Source organism: Brachyistius frenatus, unplaced genomic scaffold, assembly GCF_029030835.1.
Source record: "Brachyistius frenatus isolate BFR_SWC_R1_liver_20210118 unplaced genomic scaffold, ASM2903083v1 Contig_29, whole genome shotgun sequence".
NCBI lineage: Eukaryota > Metazoa > Chordata > Actinopteri > Embiotocidae > Brachyistius > Brachyistius frenatus.
Window position 1 is genome coordinate 2952401 of NW_027210628.1, and position 18997 is coordinate 2971397.

General features: G+C 44.7%; 2 protein-coding genes across 5 annotated transcripts in view; one reads left to right on the top strand and one right to left on the bottom strand.

Annotated features, from left to right (window-relative positions):
- usp24 (ubiquitin specific peptidase 24) overlaps positions 1-8922 on the top strand; it is a 34547-nt gene extending 25625 nt beyond the window's left edge. For all 4 annotated transcript variants that reach the window (XM_069699168.1, XM_069699169.1, XM_069699171.1 and 1 more), the window contains exons 53-66: positions 149-252; positions 1513-1626; positions 2250-2457; positions 2548-2637; positions 2836-2938; positions 3030-3148; positions 3242-3355; positions 3440-3505; positions 3589-3655; positions 3793-3871; positions 4015-4090; positions 5209-5295; positions 5498-5608; positions 6045-8922. In XM_069699168.1, the coding sequence (XP_069555269.1) occupies positions 149-252; positions 1513-1626; positions 2250-2457; positions 2548-2637; positions 2836-2938; positions 3030-3148; positions 3242-3355; positions 3440-3505; positions 3589-3655; positions 3793-3871; positions 4015-4090; positions 5209-5295; positions 5498-5608; positions 6045-6107 (1401 nt within the window). In that variant the 3' untranslated portion in view covers positions 6108-8922. The remainder of the gene's footprint in view (positions 1-148; positions 253-1512; positions 1627-2249; positions 2458-2547; positions 2638-2835; positions 2939-3029; positions 3149-3241; positions 3356-3439; positions 3506-3588; positions 3656-3792; positions 3872-4014; positions 4091-5208; positions 5296-5497; positions 5609-6044) is intronic.
- Positions 8923-9669: 747 nt separating this feature from the next.
- pcsk9 (proprotein convertase subtilisin/kexin type 9) lies at positions 9670-18856 on the bottom strand. Its single transcript, XM_069699175.1, has 12 exons — positions 18520-18856; positions 17816-18007; positions 16067-16199; positions 14942-15067; positions 14686-14829; positions 13268-13464; positions 12996-13179; positions 12678-12854; positions 12448-12596; positions 12189-12354; positions 10243-10409; positions 9670-10164 (listed from the first exon to the last, which is right to left on the bottom strand). The coding sequence occupies exons 1-12, from the start codon at positions 18691-18693 to the stop codon at positions 9928-9930; spliced, it is 2046 nt and encodes a 681-aa protein (XP_069555276.1). The 5' UTR covers positions 18694-18856; the 3' UTR covers positions 9670-9927.
- Positions 18857-18997: the final 141 nt, after the last annotated feature.

An 18997-nucleotide genomic window follows, 5' to 3' on the forward strand; every position in this document is an offset into this window, starting at 1 on the left:
GTTATTATTCAAACATTGTGATTGGGGATGTAAAACAAAATCATTAAACTAGAACTGGCAGTATTACTACTCTACACACAAATGTACAGAAAAGCCTATACAGTATGATCACCAAAACTGTTGTAAAAACCTGCATGTCTTTATGCAGACAAAGCTGAAGCATCCAGACTACCAGCCTATGGCCAAAGAGAGTCTCCAGCTGGCTGTTCAATTTCTCTTCCACACCTACCTGCACACCAAAAAGAAACTGCGGTAAGTAAACACATGCATACATCAATGGGCTCCATTCAACAGTATCTTCTTAATAATTTCCCTAAATTTGTTCTTAAGAAAAAGTCTACGTCAGATTCACGACGCGTTGTTAAACCCCCGATTTGTTCGCACCTGTGTTTTTATCTCGATGAATCGGTCTTCGTAAGTTGAAAGCACGAGCCAGTTGTTCCTAATTAGCAAGTAAATGCCCTGCCAATGTCATAAAAGGGCATGACACTGCAGTACCGTGTGCACACGGAGTCACAGAAAGTGATGGAGGAGTTGAGAGAAACGTAAATAATGCCGGTGGAGCAGCGGACTCCATGATGAAGAACAACTTCAGCAGTTCTGAAGCGGAGACGCTGCTGCAGGAAGTGAACAGAAAAAGCGCTGTCATATTTAATAGTGCAACGTTAAGTACTGGATGTCAAATTTTAAACAAAAACAGATGTATGTGATTATTGCTGTGTCAGGAGAACGGCGCAAAACCAAGACTGTCCTGCAGCAGCACCTCCAGACCTTCACCCAGATCACCTCGATCACCCCCGTCACCTCGATCCCGTTGACCTGCCCCACGTCTAATGTTAGATCCAGAACGGCCAAAACACTGACACAGACAGCCTCAACGCTGGTTACAAACCTGGAAACAAAAAGTAAAAATACAAGGAAACCTCCTTGATTTTTTTAGTGCCGTGTTTCCTTCTTGAGATTAATTGTATTTTATTAAGTATCACACTGTAGAAGTCAAATACAATTTTAACTTATTAAAATTATGAATTATAAAGAAAATATAATTGTAGATGTAATACTATAATATCATACAACTGTTGAATTGAAGAAAACACATTAACCAATTAGTTGGCACAAACATTTCAGCACCCAGAGGGGTCTAAGTGTGCTCCTGAGTGTGCGTAGATTTTGTTCTTACCCAAGAAGAAATCCCAAATAAGAAAACATTGGTGAATGACAGAATCTTCATAAAAACTGCGTAAGCGGGGTTTAAGAAGAAATGTCTTCTTAAGAACGTTTAGTGAATGAGGCCCAATGATTTTAGTGTTTTAGTGCATATATCCTTTTTGTGTGTGTATATATTTTTTGTATTTCTATTATATATTTTTTTTTCTTTTACTGAGCTTCCTTCATGTTTGAGTTTCCTCGGTGTGGGATTATAAAGTCTTGTTTTGTCCATGTGTGTCCAGTCTAAATATGTCCCTCATGAAGTGAATCATTATCTCTGTGTTTTGTGTGTTTCCCGTGCAGCGTGGACACAGAGGAGTGGATGGCGACAGTGGAGGTGTTGTTGACGAAGAGCAGCGAGGCATGCCAGTGGATGGTCCAGTACCTGGTGGGACCGGAGGGACGAGAAATCACCAGGTCAGTGCTCGTTAGAAAACGGATCACCTCACACACTGTCACATTGTGTTGTCTAACCAGATATATGATCATATAGGTGAGATTTGTGTCTCTTATTTGCTGCAGCAAAGGTTTAGATTTGTAAGATGGTGTAGTAGTAATGCCGCTGCTCAAATGGCTAAAACGTCAAAGGCCAATCACTTCAGCTCTTTTGCAGTTCTTGAAACGTCAGGCGTGGATTCACTGTGTGTGCGCAGGGGGGCTTTTGCAGAGCTTTGGACAGAGTTTAATCACTGCAGAATTTTTGTAGCTGTCCCAGTGATATGCGATACTTCAGGCGTAGCAGCTCCCAGCAGTGGTCCCTCATTCTAATCAATGAACATTCAACTCTCTGGACACGGTGAAATAACATACCGCATGCCCCTTCCCACTGGAAAGGAGGTACAGAGTGTCGCACTCATCTGCGCGTCTCAAGGCCGAAGCTGCCAGCACAACAACATTACACTAAAAATGTGGGTTTTTTGGCCCTTCTCTTGTTCAGCTTAATCCTCTCTCATATATATCAGCATGTTTATTCATCATCACATATTGTAAATCTTCATCTCCATTCACTGATATTGGTTATTATGATCTCTCCTTCTCAGGGTTTGTCTGTTGGAGTGCAGTGTAAGAGAGGTGAGGCTGGTGGTCGCATCCATCCTCGAAAAGACTCTGGAGAGCGCGCTTCACTTCGGAGACCCGGGAGTGGACAATTTGATCGACGCCCTGCTCTCCTTGTTGGACAAAGACGTTCCTGAGAATGTGAAAAACTGCGCACAGTACTTCAACCTCTTCAGTAACTTCGCTCAGAGGGTAAGTCTGCACATCTTAAGGTATAAATTAGTCACTGAAATGACTACGGTGATTTCCTGAGTGTTTTTCTGTTCCTGTTCACCCTCTCAGGGTTGCGGTCCTTGTCAGTTGCTGTTGAAACACTCAGCTTATCGTCGGATGCTCATCTTCCTGTTGGGGCCAAATAGGCAGAACAACCAGGTACAACAGCATAATATACACAGTATATAATAACCATAATACAGAACATTTTCACAGATTTCAAATATGACTTGCAGTTGAAAATAGCTGATTCTAGCTGCAAGAATATTGTACATATTTTTGACACCCATCATTTTTTTTAAATTTCCCACAACAAGGATAAGGTCAATTAAGAGTTGCCTCTGTGTGTTTGTACAGAACCGTCGGTGGAGTCCAGCTCAGGCTCGTGAGTTTCTTCACCTCCACAGCACCCTGGCTCTCATCACGCTGCACTCTGACCTCAGCCTACAGAGGACGCAGGGTGAGACACTGAAATAGGTTTCTCACATTTCACGTGTTTTTCTACAATCCAGCTCCCAGTCTAAATCTCTTTCATTTGTTGTCCTTCATAGCTCCAGGAGGGTTTAAGCTGCGGGTGAGCTGCGTCCCGTCCTCCACCCTTCTCCTCCCCCTCCACGCAGACATCCTGGCCTCTCTCTTTACTCCAGAGGGACAACCTTACCTTCTAGAGGTAACACAAAAACCAGCTACTTTTTTCTTTTGGATTAAAGAAAAAAAGGGTCAGAGGCTCTTGGACTCATGCTCTCTTTCATTCATCCACCAGGTGATGTTCGCCATGCGTGAGCTGTCAGGCCCGCTGTCTCTCCTCATAGAAATGGTCACCTACTGCTCGTACTGTAATGAGCCCTTCTCCCTGGGAGTGCTGCAGTTACTCAAAGTAAGAACGCTTCGAAAAGCAGCTGTCGCACATTTAGTCGACGAGGAGTGTTTTTAAATTGCTTGAATACGTTGTGCCTCATAGACCCAGCTGGAGACGGCTCCACCTCATGAACTGAAGAACGTATTTCAGATGCTGCAGGAGCTACTGGTGAGTGACAGTCTCCAGTGACTCTTCATCTGCTGATCTATCACATCTTTATTGTGTAAACGCTTTTCAATCTTTCACCTCAGGTAGCGGAAGACCCTCTTCAGTCCCAGAGACTCAAGTATGCTTTTGAGTCAGAGAAAGGCCTGCTAGGTATGTCTTCATGTTTTCTCTATAGTTCTCAGTTGGGACAGCAATGGAGTAAAACAGTATTAAAAAAAAAAAAAAAAAAAAAAAACTTATAAGTAGGATACAGTTGAAAGTAATTACACTGCACTTTTTCCTTCCAGCCTTGATGCACCAGAGCAACAACGTGGACAGCAGACGCTGCTACCAGTGTGTGAAGTTCCTGGTCACATTAGCTCAGAAGTGAGTACATCTACGGGTCAGAGGTCAGGGTGGTGCAGGAAGATAAATCGTATTGTGGGTGATTTGTTCATTATGTTATAACAGATTAAGTGAGCAACATAATTCTAACCCTCTTTACCTCCCCCCTCACTTCCCCCCCTCAGGTGTCCTCCAGCCAAGGATTACTTCAAGGACTTGTCTGGTCACTGGAGCTGGGCAGTGCAGTGGCTGCAGAAAAAGGCAGGCTCATAATAACCACATACTTATATCAGGACAATCGTTTTGGGGGGCTTTTTATGGCATTTCTTTTACTTCTGAAAGAGTGACGGCCAAGATTTTCAACAACTTTGGCCCCAAACCAGTCGTTCCCATTTTATACTTTTTTACTCGCAGTCCTGTATATACGACCTCCAGTACACTGATATTGACACCACCTATTATGTTTGTTTGAAGGGATTTTAATTCATAAAGTTCTTAATGTTACAATATTCTTTCCAAACAAGTGTTTAGTTCTGTTTGGTCAATTTAGCATTTATTCTACAACCACTTAAAGAAACAGAATAAGGATTTCAGCAGATGATCTATTAAACCTTTTATCCATAACCTTTATCAAATTTTCGGCCAACTTCCTTAGCTTTTTATCCATTACTGTGTCAACTTCTCTTCTTACCTGCTCACTACAATTTCACCAGACTTTTAGTAGCAACATGTGTTGTTCACAGTTCACTCAATCAGTAATGTCTGGTTTTCATATTACTGGAGTAATTCAACAGCTTTCCACTCGCTCCCTGGCAACTGTACAAGTACCCATGGTTGGGTAACACCACCTTTGGGTGCCAGGACACACTAGAACAGGCCTATTCAACTGGTGGAGCCCTTTTGAATTGTTTCTCCAGCCTGCAAGAGATTGGCTGCAAATCCGGCTGAACCATAGAGATATGAGGGTGTAAGAAATAGGAGTATCGTAGACAATCTATGTGGCAACCTTGGCAACAGGATAAGCATGGCTACGAAGGGGGATCAGGGAAACCCCGTGTATGTGCGTCAGCAACAGCATGTGCTGTGATTGACTACAACAGAATTGCGCCGCTCCACAACTGCACTCATCAGGCGCTACGTTGCGCTCCGGGCACAGAGATATATATATCTATAATCATTGACATTATTCTGTTATTTCTAGCCATTCATTGACAAAATATTCTGCGTGGCCCACGAGCCCCCAGTGACGTTCCCTATTTGGCCCGCTTGCTGCTGATGCTGAAGAGCTCTGCCATGGAGGAACACGTTCCACGCTCTTTGATTAAATTCTCTAAATCTTGCTGTATATTCACGGTGAATCATATTCTCTCTGACTTCAGATGACAGAACATTACTGGACTCCACAGAGCAACGTCTCCAATGAGACATCCACCAATAAAACCTTCCAGCGCACTATCTCTGCACAGGTACGCACACACACACACACACACACACACACACACACACACACAGGCAGAAGAATCCTGTATATCAGCACGATATAACCTCCTCCACTTCTACTATCACTACTACACAAGCACACTTGTACGTGGTGTTTATTTTTCCTCCTGTGCTCTCATCGTTCTCACTTTTGTGTGACTCCGTGTGTGTTTGTGTTAAACTCCACAGGATACCTTGGCCTATGCCACGGCTTTGTTAAATGAGAAGGAGCAGTCTGGCAGCAGTAATGGCTCCGACGGCAGCCCAGCAAATGAAAACGCCGACCGCAGCCTCCGACAGGTAGCTCTCAGCCCTGCTTGCTGCTTGGATCAGTGGGGCTCTCGAATGACTCACGGTGTTTCACACTCACGCAGCCGAAACGAGAAGAATGGAACTAAAATGGATCATCTCACTGGCTTCTGTCAAAGAGCTGTAAAGGCACTTTGGTACCTCCCACGGTTGTTATTAGCGGTGGATTTGAAACCGCGCCATTCTTCTCGGGCTCCCGCTGCGCTCGTCAAGATGCCCACACTGCGCTAGACTGTCAGACTCGTTCTGGCATCAAAGCTGCAGATAATGAGTGTGTTGTACAGAAATTATAATCCTGCTGTCACTGCTGAGCTCCCTGATGTTTCATCACTTTTTTTGTTTTATCTTTTTTGTTTTTTTCTTCCCTCACAAAGAAACACCCCATGTCTCTGCTCTCATTAAAATGTGCACGTCTTCTCTGCCACAGGGGTCGGAGTCTCCCATGATGCTCGGCGATTCAAAGAGCGACCTAGAGGACGTAGACTCGTAGCTCCTCCAACCAGTGGGACTCCTCCGAAGGAGAGGCAGCGTGGCTCCGGGCAGCCAATCGAAAAAGGGCTGCGCTCCTCCTCTGATTGGTCAGGACATTTAAGACTCCACAACAAGCCAATCGGAACTCTTTGTCTCTCGGTCGCTAGGGCAACGAAGGAGCTATGAATAAATCATGAATCACTTCCTTTCAGACCAGCCAAGGCGATGATGCATTATCATTAAGGGCAGCAGAGTTGATCAGGGTGGGAAGTGCTGAGAACTTTCCACAATCACGGATGACTTCAGTTTATCCTTTTATTCATTCATTCACTCAGAATGACAGCAAGGTGGAGGATGGGTTTGGGTTGTGTTTTAACAATTTTCCGCTCATATTTGCCAATGTATCTACATAGACATATTCATATTGTAAAGATTTGTTCCATAGATGTAATTTCCAGTGTAAGATAATATTTTAAAGTCTCCTGTGCTCTTCTCCACAGCCATGCAAAGAGCGGCAGGTCACGTTAGCCGCTCTAGGGGAACTTACAGACACGTGTGCGCAATTGTACAGGAACACCTCCACACACGAGCACTCGGGAGGGAGGGTGGGGTTTAAGTATGCACTTTATAGTCCAGCCCAGTCCATTGTTACGTACAGCAGCACCGGTCAGTTCCTCTAGAGCCTCCTCGCCGCTAGTGTCCTCTTCTTCTTTTTGCTTTTAACAACTTCTCTTTGCAGTGCCACTTATGCAGACACACGGAAGCCCAGATAGCAAGCCTGTGACTTAACCTTCGACCCCGGGCGTCCACAGTGTCGCCGTGGGGACGCAGTGTGGGGGGCGAGGCCCTGTCCTAGAAAGCGGGACAGATCCAGGTCCTCAGCAGATCTGAAAGAAGCAGTGCCACGGTCAGCACTCTCCCTCCACTCCTTCCTCTTGCTGACAGGCAGCCTCGTGTGCTGGATTTTTATTCTTTTCATCGCTGCGTTTTATTTTTCTTTGACTCTGGATGGATTGAATACTTGAGAGGATCTTTAGGGACTCAAGCCTTATGCAAGAAAAGCTGATCTCGAAGCACACAGATCAGTGGCGGTGGGCCATCAGTGCCGAAAGAGGGGGAGCTCAGGAGCATGTTTAATTTTTAGGTGCCAAGGTTACACACACACACAAACACACAAAGAAAAAACACACTATGATAGAACTTGTGAAGAACCATGCAAGCGTGTGTCACTCATCCTCTTCGCTCACAAACACAAAGAACTCACTGTTACCTCTGCTTTATCAGGTTTGATTTCTGTTTTTCTGATGGTGTTTTTCTTTTTGCTTTTTTTTTTTTTTTTTTTTTTTTGCTTTGCCTTTTGCTTGTGTCTGCCTTTGGAAACACACACAGAGGAGCTAAACCCAAAATGTAGCTCCAGTCTTCACCGGAGAGCGGCGGCCACGCTACCATCACCACCACCCCCTCCCACCCCCCTTTTCCTTACCCCAATCATCGGGAGACTTGAAGTGCCTTAACCTCCCGATCTGTCCCCCGTCACATCTCCGACGAGGTGTGTCGGCGTCTGCTCCACCCGTGACACCGAACCAGTGTCTCCTGTGGTCATACAGTCTCGCTGTTAGAGTGCAACAGGGCTTCTTCATCCCCATCGTCCCCCCCCCCCCCAAAAAAAAAAAAAAAAACTAATACAGGGACTTTCCTCTGTGTGTCGTGACAAAGGATTGTAGGAATGTATGTGTGTGGATGGGGCAGGGTGTGTGTGTGTGTGTGTGTGGGGGGGGGGTGTATGTTTGACCCGAGTAAAACGGGGTTCAAGGCGACAGGACAGGGTTTCAGTGACGGTAAAAAAAAAAAAAATAAAAAAAAAAAAATGCTGCTTCTTTTCCACTCTGCGCTCGGGCGGAGACACTTTGTAGATACCGATCAGTGCTAGGTTGTCTTAAGGAAGCCACACTTTCACTCACATGTTGTGAAGACATGAGCCTAAACTAGCTTAGCAGATTATCTCTCAGCTTTAACAGGTCAATGTTTACAGTGTGAGGACCTATGAAGCGATCCTGCAACATGGTTTTCTGTTTAATTTGCGCTTAATCCACTGAGGCTCCTCCGCGCCCTCACAGCCCGAGGAGAGGGAAGACAGTTGTAGCCCTTCCCCACACACACACACACACACACACACACACACACACACACACACACACACCTCCACCTCCCCTCCATCACTTCATTTTCCTCGCTATCTCACTAGATGTGAATGTCACGTCGTGCTTCTCCGGCACGTTTGCATGTGTGGCAGTAAGTGGTGGTGAAGTTTGTCTTTTCTGTGTGTGATAGAAAGAAAAAAAAAAAAATCTGAAAAAAAAAATCAGCGCCCCTCCCCCGTGTTGTTTGCAGTGTAATTTGGTGTCATTAGCACTTACTGTCACAAACACATGCCCCTTCTCCGTGGCTGGTTACGTGCCATCTGAGGGAGCTGCTTTGCAGTCTGTGCCAAGTGATACACGGCCACGGCAACACGAGTTGCATTCAGCCAAGAGTCTCTCATAGGTTTGGCCCTCTGCTACATCATCACCACAACTACTTAATAATAGAAGAAGAAAAAGAAAAAAAAGTACTTCAAAACAATCTTTTGTTTTAATCCTGGGATGCAGGGAGGGATGGGTAGAAGTGCGTGGGAAGGGATTGGCATCTATACGGGTTTTTACTGTTGTTCAATTTTGAAAATTCACTTCTGACATCGCAGGATTCTGTAATGCATGTTAAAACTCAGTTTTAATTTGTACATCAGAGTTTGATTAAGGGGAAATTTGATATAAAATAAACTGGAATGCACAACCTTTTGCAGATATTGTTTTTATCTATGTCTACAGACTGCCGTTATTCACAGCGTTGCTCCATTTATATTTGTAAATGTCTGCAGGATTTCTCCTCTCTGTTCCTCATCATGTTGTCCTACAGAGAGGGGCAGCATCCACCTCGGTAATTCAACTCGGCCTCACGTCATACTTTATATACAGTTGTATGCACTGTAACACGTCATCACTGATGTTTCCTGAGGTCAGTCTTTCGGCATCAGACTCCCTCGCCCAGGTGACCCAGCCAGGGTTGATCAGAACCCGGCTCGTCCCGGCGCCATCGGCCCACAGATCGCTTCTCCTGATCCAAATCCATCTGGACGTCCTCTCTGCAGCTTCCACGGTGGATGGTTGTTGTTTTTTTTCATATCCTTTAATGTCAGCTCCGACTTGTGTGCGCCTACTGTTCCCAACTAATTACAAAACGAGGCGAGCAGAAGGTAAACCGGCTGATTAATCAGGCTGATTACCTCCAGCTGTGTTGCTGATCACACGCTGTCTTGGTGCTCCACCTAAAGTCCCAGCAGGAAACCAAACACTGCCTGAAGATACGTGAAGACTTCAAAGCCTTTCATGTATATCCTCATGGTGCTGTCTTTTAATATTCACCCTAAAGCACATTTGTCTGATCTTCTTAGCCTCCAGTTGATTTTCTACTTCATCTGTTCGGTTTATTAAAGAGCAGCCAGTCAGTCTTGTCTGGTAAATACAAGGCCATTATTCAAATGATATGTTCGTGAAAGCTTATTTTAATATACTTGATTAGTAAAAAGATACAAAAATATTTGGTTAGACTTTACAAACTATGTCAGATGGTTTAAAAAATAAGGAACCGGATGTCGGGGCAACATTTCTGAGTCTTGAGACGTCGATTACAAAATGTGCACGAGAGCATGTTTCGGCCTAATCCTACAACTGAAGCACACAAGACGGTTTTACAGAGGTTAGTAAATATGGAGCGTTAAAGTGTCTTCAGAAGGGCAAAGACTAGTTGAAGACCCTGATTTCAGGACGATGGACATCAAAGGGGTCGAGGACGGGATCAGCGGGAGTCGCGGTGGGCTGCTCGGGAGGTCCGACACGACAGCAGACAGCAAGGCCCGATACCCCGTCCCCGCGGACATGGCAACTGTTGCCCTTAGCAACTGGCCCAAAGTTACCAGAGCCCCGAGTGAAGGCCTTGCAGTCCGTCAGAGTCCAGCCGGGGGGACAAGACACCTCGACCTGCAAGAGACCATTTAAAGGTAAGAAGAAATCCGGGACGTGACCGTCGAGAGTTATGTCCGCATTTAAGTGATTCACCTGCTCTTTGTCATCCGACAGGTTTTTCAACACTTGGCACTCGAGAGACGGAGCATGGCAGCACCCTGCGTGAGAGGTGACCCCGTCTCTCCCTGGGCAGCGGCTCCGGTCGTGGTGGCGTGGACGCGAGTCGGACGAGCTCTCGGCATTGGACCGAGACGCGCACCCTGCAAAGGAAGGAGCTGCGTGCTTTACTCGAGTTCAAGCAACAAACAACTTCCCACCCTGCACGCAGGAATCGTCTCGACGGCCACGAACGAGGAATATACTGTCAAACCGTTTGAACGCTATAATGATGAATAAAAACCTGCTCTGTCTACCAACACAAAGCTGGCATTTATGCTGGCCAGGAGTACATTTTCCGTTCAGGGTTATCGCCATGGTAACTGGGATAATTGACCGAGATGCTCTAAAAATACAGCAGCATCAAACGCTTGTACTTGGTTTAAGGAACACTTTCTGTAGGCTGGTGTACAGTACTGGAGGTACGAGTTCAACACATCAACAATCCCTCCATGCAAAGCAGTAGTTTCACACTGGGTGGAAAAAAGATTATTCACTCTTTTTTGCCGAGAGATGAATGATGCCACGATCATGTCTTTTATTTCATGTGGAGCAGGAGGCAGGACAGACAGTTGGCTTCACTTAGGGAACAGACCGGCAACAAGAGAAACAGCTGGCCTTGCTCTGCAAGTTATAAAACCTTCCTACCCGCAGGTTTAAAGTTCACCAATTTGTTAAATAATGTATTCATTTCCCGGTGTTTATAGTCACCGTGGTTCATAGTTGATGGTTGTAGGTGTTAGTAGAGAAATATGTTGTTTTTTTTACAGGGTAATTATTCTTGGTGGGTATTGAATATTATCTCTCTGAAGAGAGCTACATTTTCTGTGCTAGTTAACGGTCACGTTCAGTTTATTCTGCATTATAACAGTTTCTAATGAGGGTAAATGTATCATATAGGCTACAGACATAATAGTTGCTTTCCATGGCCCAACATGTGCTGCTCACGTCTACTCATTTCATTTAATAACTGTCATTTAGTGGCTTTTGGTTCAAAAATAGAGAGCAGCTCATTTTGGCAATTCCTAATTTCCCTCCTGGTCGGTGGTTTGCAATCTGAAATGTCTTGTTCAATGATTACTTTAAGCTTAAACTGATGGTGCGGGACTTTTACATATAAATTAAAATCCATTCCATTCAAACCCTCGTCACATTAGTTCACACCATGCTGATTCAGCGAATCACTGCCACTTAAATCTCTGTATTTTACAGTATAAAGAGCTTTTAAATCTGGTGTCTGGTGAGACATTCCCGCTGGCTTAATGAATGCATACTGAGTTTGATTTATCAGCAGAGCATGCACACCAAAGGGCTAACTCCCAATTTAATCTTTCACTGTGTTGAATGGGGATAAAATAATTAAATCGTGCAGCTCGTCTGGACTTTCAAAATGTTATCAAATGGATCAATTTCGAAGAGTGAAACGAGTCATTTTGTGGGAGTTTCGACAGCTTTTATCTAATTTATTCACTATTTTATAACCACAACAGTAGGGTGTAGGATATGTCGGAGCTTATTACGTAAGCATGAGCCAGCTGTGTTTTTGTCGTTACTTTCACTGACAAAAGGGGGACACAAAAGTTCCTCACTTCAGCTTTTAAGTCAGATTTGAGTAGACTTTTTTTTTTTTTTTCAAGTATTACAACTAAAGAACCCTAAACTTCAAACCTTTCTTTCCCACTTAACTCTCGCAAAAACTTCAGTGCAGTATTTTAGTGAAGCTGAATGCTGCGACTTCATATTTATGGACATGAAGGTGCTTATTCATCTTCTCATCTAACTCTGAGCGAGATAGAAAATAAGTGTATCACCTAAAATGTCAAACTAGCCGAACACATGTGCATGTATGATTTAAACCACGGCTGATTGTACCCGTGACTTACCGGTCAGCTCCTGCTGGGGACCGACACACTGAGCATCTTGCCCGGGCTTCGGACTGGCGTGGACCCGGCACTGCAGACCACCGACCACACAGCAGCGGGCCACAGCGAACACACCTTCACCTGCCGGACCTTTGAAGGCCACACACTGCTTGTGTTCGCTGCCCATCTGTCAACATGGAGATTTTCGGTTTATCAGCCTCAACAATTTTTTTTTTATCAAATTTACTTCAGAGATGATGGCAGATCTGGTTAAACTCACCATCATGCTTCCGCCCTCGCGGACGCCGTCAGGAGTGTACCTGCTGCAGCCCCTCATTTCCTCCCCCTGACGACAGTAGCTGATAGCAACGTCACTGCTGGCGACCCCTGACCTCTCTGACCACACTGAACGACACAGAAGCTCCCCATCTGCACACAGAAATCAGCACACGGTGTGAACTACACACACACACACTGTGTGTGAAAGATTGAGGGATAGGAGTCACTAACTTAGTGTTGCGTTGCTGGCAGTCGGCATGGCTGCCACCAGGTTTGGAGTCAAGAGACGATGTGTTTCAGACAAAGACAGGAGGTTGATTGTGTCGCTGGTGGCGTAACGCAGCATCATTTGCTGGACCTGCACCGGCGACGCATTCTGATTGGACGACAGCATCACTGCTGCTATACCTACACACACACACACACACACACACACACACACACACACACACACACACACACACAAAACATAAAGCACTTGTGCTGCAGCTGCACACACAGACCGTTTTTAGTCACTTAGGTTCTGTGGTGTTTTTAGTGTGTGCGTACCTGCGACGTGTGCAGCAGCCTGAGAGGTTCCGCTGCAGGAGGTGAAGCAGGTGTTGCAGTCACTGCTGGCACTGACGATGTCATCGCCGGGTGCAAACAAATCGACGCAGCGGCCAAAGTTGGTGCCGCCCGCTCCCTGAGACATGAGCTGGTCCGCTGAGTTCACTGCCCCCACTGTAATGACCTGCACACGGCACAGAGGTCAGAGGTTAAGGCAAGGGTCGTGTGGAGGTGGTCCACTATGGAAATGGTTCTGGATTTTCTTCTGTCACCTCAGGCTCTGAAGCAGGTGAGTAGAGGCATGCGTCATCTCTGTAGTTCCCCGCAGCAGCGACGACCACAGCTTCATTAGCCACCATGTCTCGACAGACTGTGTTTAATGATCGGCTGAAGCCGCCGATGAAAGGCAGCAACACAACCACCGCACGGGCCTGACGGGCCAGTACAGTGGCTCGGACCCACTCCATCGCTGAACACGAAAGGATAGGAAAACATAATGAAGCTCCAAAACTACAATTACTGCCTGCAGTCAGGCTGCAGTTTACATCCACGTCTGTCCAGACTCAGATCATTTAGTGATGAGTTTGAGGGAATTTGAACAATAAATCTGATTCTAATAGAAAACAAAGTTGAAGCCATAACAGTAGACACGGTTTCACGTAGGAATGCTATGCTTCAAGAAAGTTACAAATTCTACAACATGGATGCTTCATACACAACTCAACAACACAGGATACGATCTGATCACCACAGTTTTCTGGGTGGACACCAAAGATTGTGTCGCCAACCAAATATAAAAATCATAAAGTATGATGTCACAGTGACCAGGTACAGTGCTCTGAGGGTCAAAACGCAACATTTTACTGAAGGCAAAACCATTTCACAGAGCACAACGACATATTTTTACGTTCGGCGAAATGTTTTTGCGTTTTGCGAATTGTCGTCGTGTTTTGACCCTTCGGGCCACTGTACCTTTGACCTTTGGCCACCACAAAAAAATCCTGCAGGATGGTCCTGACATCTTGTGTTCATGAAAATGGGACGGACGATAACGTCTTGCCTCCAGCTACAGAATAAACACAAAGTTTGAGTTAATAGACTTTTATACTAGACTAAGATTCTACACCCATGGTAGAAGCTACGTAAGGTCATACTAAGTGAAATCCTAATAGCTAACATTTGTTTTTTTAGCATTGAACAAGACGTTCAGCTGAGGCCGACGAGAATAACACTTGTTTTGCAGATCTGTGGTGTTAAACCAAAGTGTATTGGTGATTGTACTATAAAACATTGGAGGATGACCATAAGGATCTCAATTCATGTACATGACATTTTATGGGTTTCTGTTTAACAGCCACCGAGATAAAAGTGTTTCACGCAAAGGCACAAATGTTAACCTCATGGTGACACAGGAGTAACAATCATTAAACGTCATCTTCTGGAGACCGTGCATGTCCCCATAAAACAGATATTTGTCTGGACCAACAGACCAACTTGGCCACCCACAGAGCCACACTGCTTCAAATGTTTGATGATGATGGGTCAGCAGATGTGAGCGACTCCAAGACCAGAGAAGAAACCAACAAACTGAAATGTTTTACGTGAGCAAGTCGGGACTAGTTAGAGAAGCTCAGGAGATGCTGCTTGGCCTTCGATCACCTTCAAGACATTGTGCAAAAAGTGTCCTTACCTGCCAGAGCTCCGGACACGGTCCCTTTCCCCTGACAGTTGAGCACGCGAACCACGTTAACACCGGCACCTCGAGCTACACCCGAATCCGCTCCACTCACAACACCCGCTATGTGTGTGCCGTGACTGTCACACTGACTGGCCTGTAGGAGAGAGAGAGAGTTTTGTTACTGAGCTGCTATTACAAATATGCCAGTTTTGTTGGGTTGAAAAGTTTCCTTTGTGTGTGTGTGTGTGTGTGTGTGTGTGTGTGGACTCTTTGTGGACTCCATCCTCCTCAGGCACGTTATCGAAGTCTGTGATGAACACTCGTCCTTCAACCTCTCTGTGAGAACTCATAACACTGCCATCCATCAGGTACACCTCCGCCATCCCTCCATCATCTGCAGAGGACAGACGCAATGTGAGTTTGATGTATAACTAGAAAATGCAATTTCAGGGGGAACTGTGGGATTGCTGCTTGGCTTGATGGATAGGCAGGAGCTGAACTGTGCTGGCATAACAGCTGAACGAGTATGATGAGTTAGAATAATAGGAATGATGGTCCAATATTCTCCCAGCTCCATGTTATTGTGTTGCAGCGCAAAGAACGAAAACTAAATCAACCTGTTTGTACTTGCAGGATTTTTAAAATGTCGGTTGTAAAATGCTTCTGAAAACGCTGGCGTACTTGACAAATGAGCAAATTATGGCGGGTAGAAAAACTGAGTTCCACAAAAGGTTTAAAGTCGCCGATGAAAGATCCTGTTGTGGAAACAGGGCTTTATATATAAGGAGTTGAAGGGTGCTTGTATTTTTTTATTTAATTTCTTTTACCGTCATTCAATTATTTTCATCAATGAAAGGACTTGAATCAGTAATTACAAATCAAATATTAAATGCCTGTATAATTCAGCTGCGTTATTTTTTCTCTGAAGTGAAGCTGCGTTATGATAAGCAGCACAGAGATCACGTCTAATCAGCTGATCTAAAACAGCTGTGTGTGTGTGCCCACCTGCAATTAAAGGTTCCCATGGTGATGCTGGGTTATTTAATAGAGATGAAGCTGAGAGGCACCTCTCGAGCTCTGCCTTATCTCTTAAAGACAGTCTTTCCTATTGCCTACATTTTCATAGACAGACTCTGTTGAAAGGATTGCTGCACAATATGTGTCTCTGTCTTCATAAATGTGTAACATGGAGTGAGTTAGAAAGGTCCCTCTTTCTGTTTTCTACTTGGAGCGAGGTGGTGGTGGTCCCGTCACTCATGACTCTTAGGTGTTTGGATCTGTTTCCACAGATAGTTACATGGTTTTCAAGAGCACATTTTTATTTTTTATTTTGATGAATAAAAGATGTGTCAAGAGTGACAGCTGTGTGGGTTAGAGACAGACACAGACTCACTGGGAGGACTGTACGTTCCGTTTTCAGAGATGCTGCCATGAGGCTGCAGTAACCTCTGCAGGTTCCAGGGGGCGCTCTGAGCAAAGATGGACGAGTCCTCCTCTATGTAGTGGACATGAGGGAGCCTCACCGCCTGACAGGAACACAATTAAAACTTTATTGTGAGTCTAAAGCAGAGGTCTTCAACAGGGGGTCCGTGACATTTTTGGTTGATTAGACAATTTTTTTTATATTTAATTTTTTTTTTAATAATTTTTTTTCAAACAAAAATTTCCACAAATTTAAATGTCTTTAAATACACATTAACATGAATCCGACATATTGTAGCGAATGGATAAATGGAGGCAGAAGATGTTATCTTTCAGTCAGAAATGACACATTCAGCGACACACAGGAGTTCTCTCTAACTGGGCACCAGTTCACTCAGCGTGAGACGAGCCTGGACATGTCCCTCAAAGCCTGGACCTGTCCCTCAAAGCCTGGACCTGTCCCTCCAAGCCTCCTGCACTCCTCCAGTTTAATATAAAACACAATTTTATACAATATATATATTAGGGGGTCCCTGCTCTATCTCTCTATCAGTTTGGGGGTCCTTGGCCTGAAAAATGTTGAAGACCCCTGGTCTAAAGGATAAAATGAATCTTCACAAGAAGTTGCTTGTGTACAGGTGGGAGTGAAGCTGTCTATCCAATTTTGTAATTCGTTGGACTGTTTCATGTTTTATTTATATGTTACAGTTACACAAACACACAATAGAGCTCTTCAAAGGCATTGTAGCTCGTGTGGTTTATGGTAAAACTTCAGAGACTTGACATTAAATGAACTTAAATGGGGGTTAAAAAAAAAAAAAAAAAAAACAAGGTTAAGGGAAAAAACGTTTAGTTATTTTTCTGCTGCAGTTGGAGATGCTACATCCTCCCATGCTACCTTTTTTTTGTGGGGTCCATCAAGGCTCTGTACCGGGTCCTCCAACATTCACTGTCTACACTGAACAATACTCCATATAACACAGACTTCCACTGACACAGAGTCTGTGTCTCACGAAAGCTATCAGTCTTTTAAGGGTTAAATTCCTGCAGCTCAATGAGTCCAAATCGGAGATCCTATAATAACCCTGTTGGTCCCGGCACCTGCATTTTTACCAGCCGAAAGTCTAGTTTAGATCCCTTAAAAAGGCTTTGTTTCATTAATTTGATGGACATAATTAAGATCAGTTGGTTTCTCTCTAGCTGATCAGGAGAAGGTCTCCCAGGATTTTTTTTTCTCCTGTTATTGTAATCAACTTTATTTTGGTGTCGAGCAGACAAGATATCCACAGAGTACAGCTGCTCAAACGCTGCTGTCATACCACGGTACTCCAATCTTTGCTGCCCCGAACTACTCATCTGTCAGTTTGAGGTGTGATTTTAAGAATTCATTGTATATTGCTATTTTTTTAGTGTTTTTTGACTCCTGCTAGTTTATCTGCTAATTCTTAACAAGCCTTATTTCTGCTTGAGATTTTCTAATGTTCTAATGACACATCTCATGATGTCCTGTGGATGTCCTCCTCAAATCTCGTTGTTGTTGTTTTTATCACACGACTATCTCCCCACCAACTGTAAATTGTATCTTTTATCATTTAGATTTTATTCAGCAATTTTTAATCCTTTTTCATTAAAGTGTGCGTCCTCAACAATCCAACCTTCACTTTTATTTGCAAACACTCGTTAGTTTACTGCTGAGCATGCTGCCAGGTGAAGCAGTTACCAGGTGAAGGACGTCACTGCTCATCTTGACCAGAAAGCCCCGCAATGGTCCTGAGTAGGTCTGCAGGATCTCCACCAGAGAGCCTCTCCGGGCTGCTTTGGCTCGCAGCCTCCTGATGGTCCTCTGGACTTGAGTCTCGTGCGTCCCCTGACGCAGTATGACTAAGTACTGACCGGGCACGCGCCACGCAGCCTGGGGCGCAGGACAGAGAACATACACAGCGCAGGTGATCTGCATGTCCGCGTGCACAGGGGAAATGAGGCATGCTTGCAAAGTTTTTTTTTGTCAAAATGTCCCACTTTGTAATTGTTAAATGTACGTGCGTCTTGATGCTTGGCAGATCAGCACTGTCATAATAGCCTAATAATACATACGTGAAAAGTAAATCCACATTGTGAGCGCGCATTTAAATTGAGGTTGATGTGTATCTCATGTCAATATTTTTTTTATGCTGAATAAAAAAGGTCAGCAAAATGTTCAGACGGATTTTTAACCAATTACCTCTAAAAGGCTGCAAGATTTGGATATATAGGTACTTGGTTTTTTTTATCTTTATATCAGACTTATCTGCTAAATGTAAGGTGAAAATCCTTCATTAGTTTGAGTAAAATGTAAACCACATTAATTTCCGAACAATGACCAGATGATGATGACTTGAAGAAGATGCGCTTCAATGCCTCTGACGCAATGATTATGTCATTTACCTTGTTGCACCTGAGGACCTTCGCAGCGGGCTCGGCTCCGGTTTCAGGCTGAGTCCCGTCCTCGCGGATCAGATCCAGCATCATCTCGTCCTCCTCCGGGTAGTCCTGCGCGCACACGGCCAAAGATGCGCACAAGCAGAGCGCCCAACCAGTCCAGGCTGAGGTGCGACGCATTCTTCACACCTCTGCAACTGCTCCCAGTAAAATGATCAGGATAACGGCGAAATCACAGCAGTGATGAGAGTTTTGATTTCTGTCTGACTTGTCCAGATGTTTAGTTGCCTCCGACAGCCGCGCGCCCTGCCCGTCAGATAACGCCTCCAACCATCTATTCTGATTTTGGGGGCGAAAAAAAAAAAAAAAAAAAAAAAAAAAAAATCGAACAATTGATTATAATTTAAGGCGGGGACTGATGACGTCTCCGCGGCTCACGCCACCGCTTTTGTATCGAATGATTGTCCTCCGTTAAAAACACCTC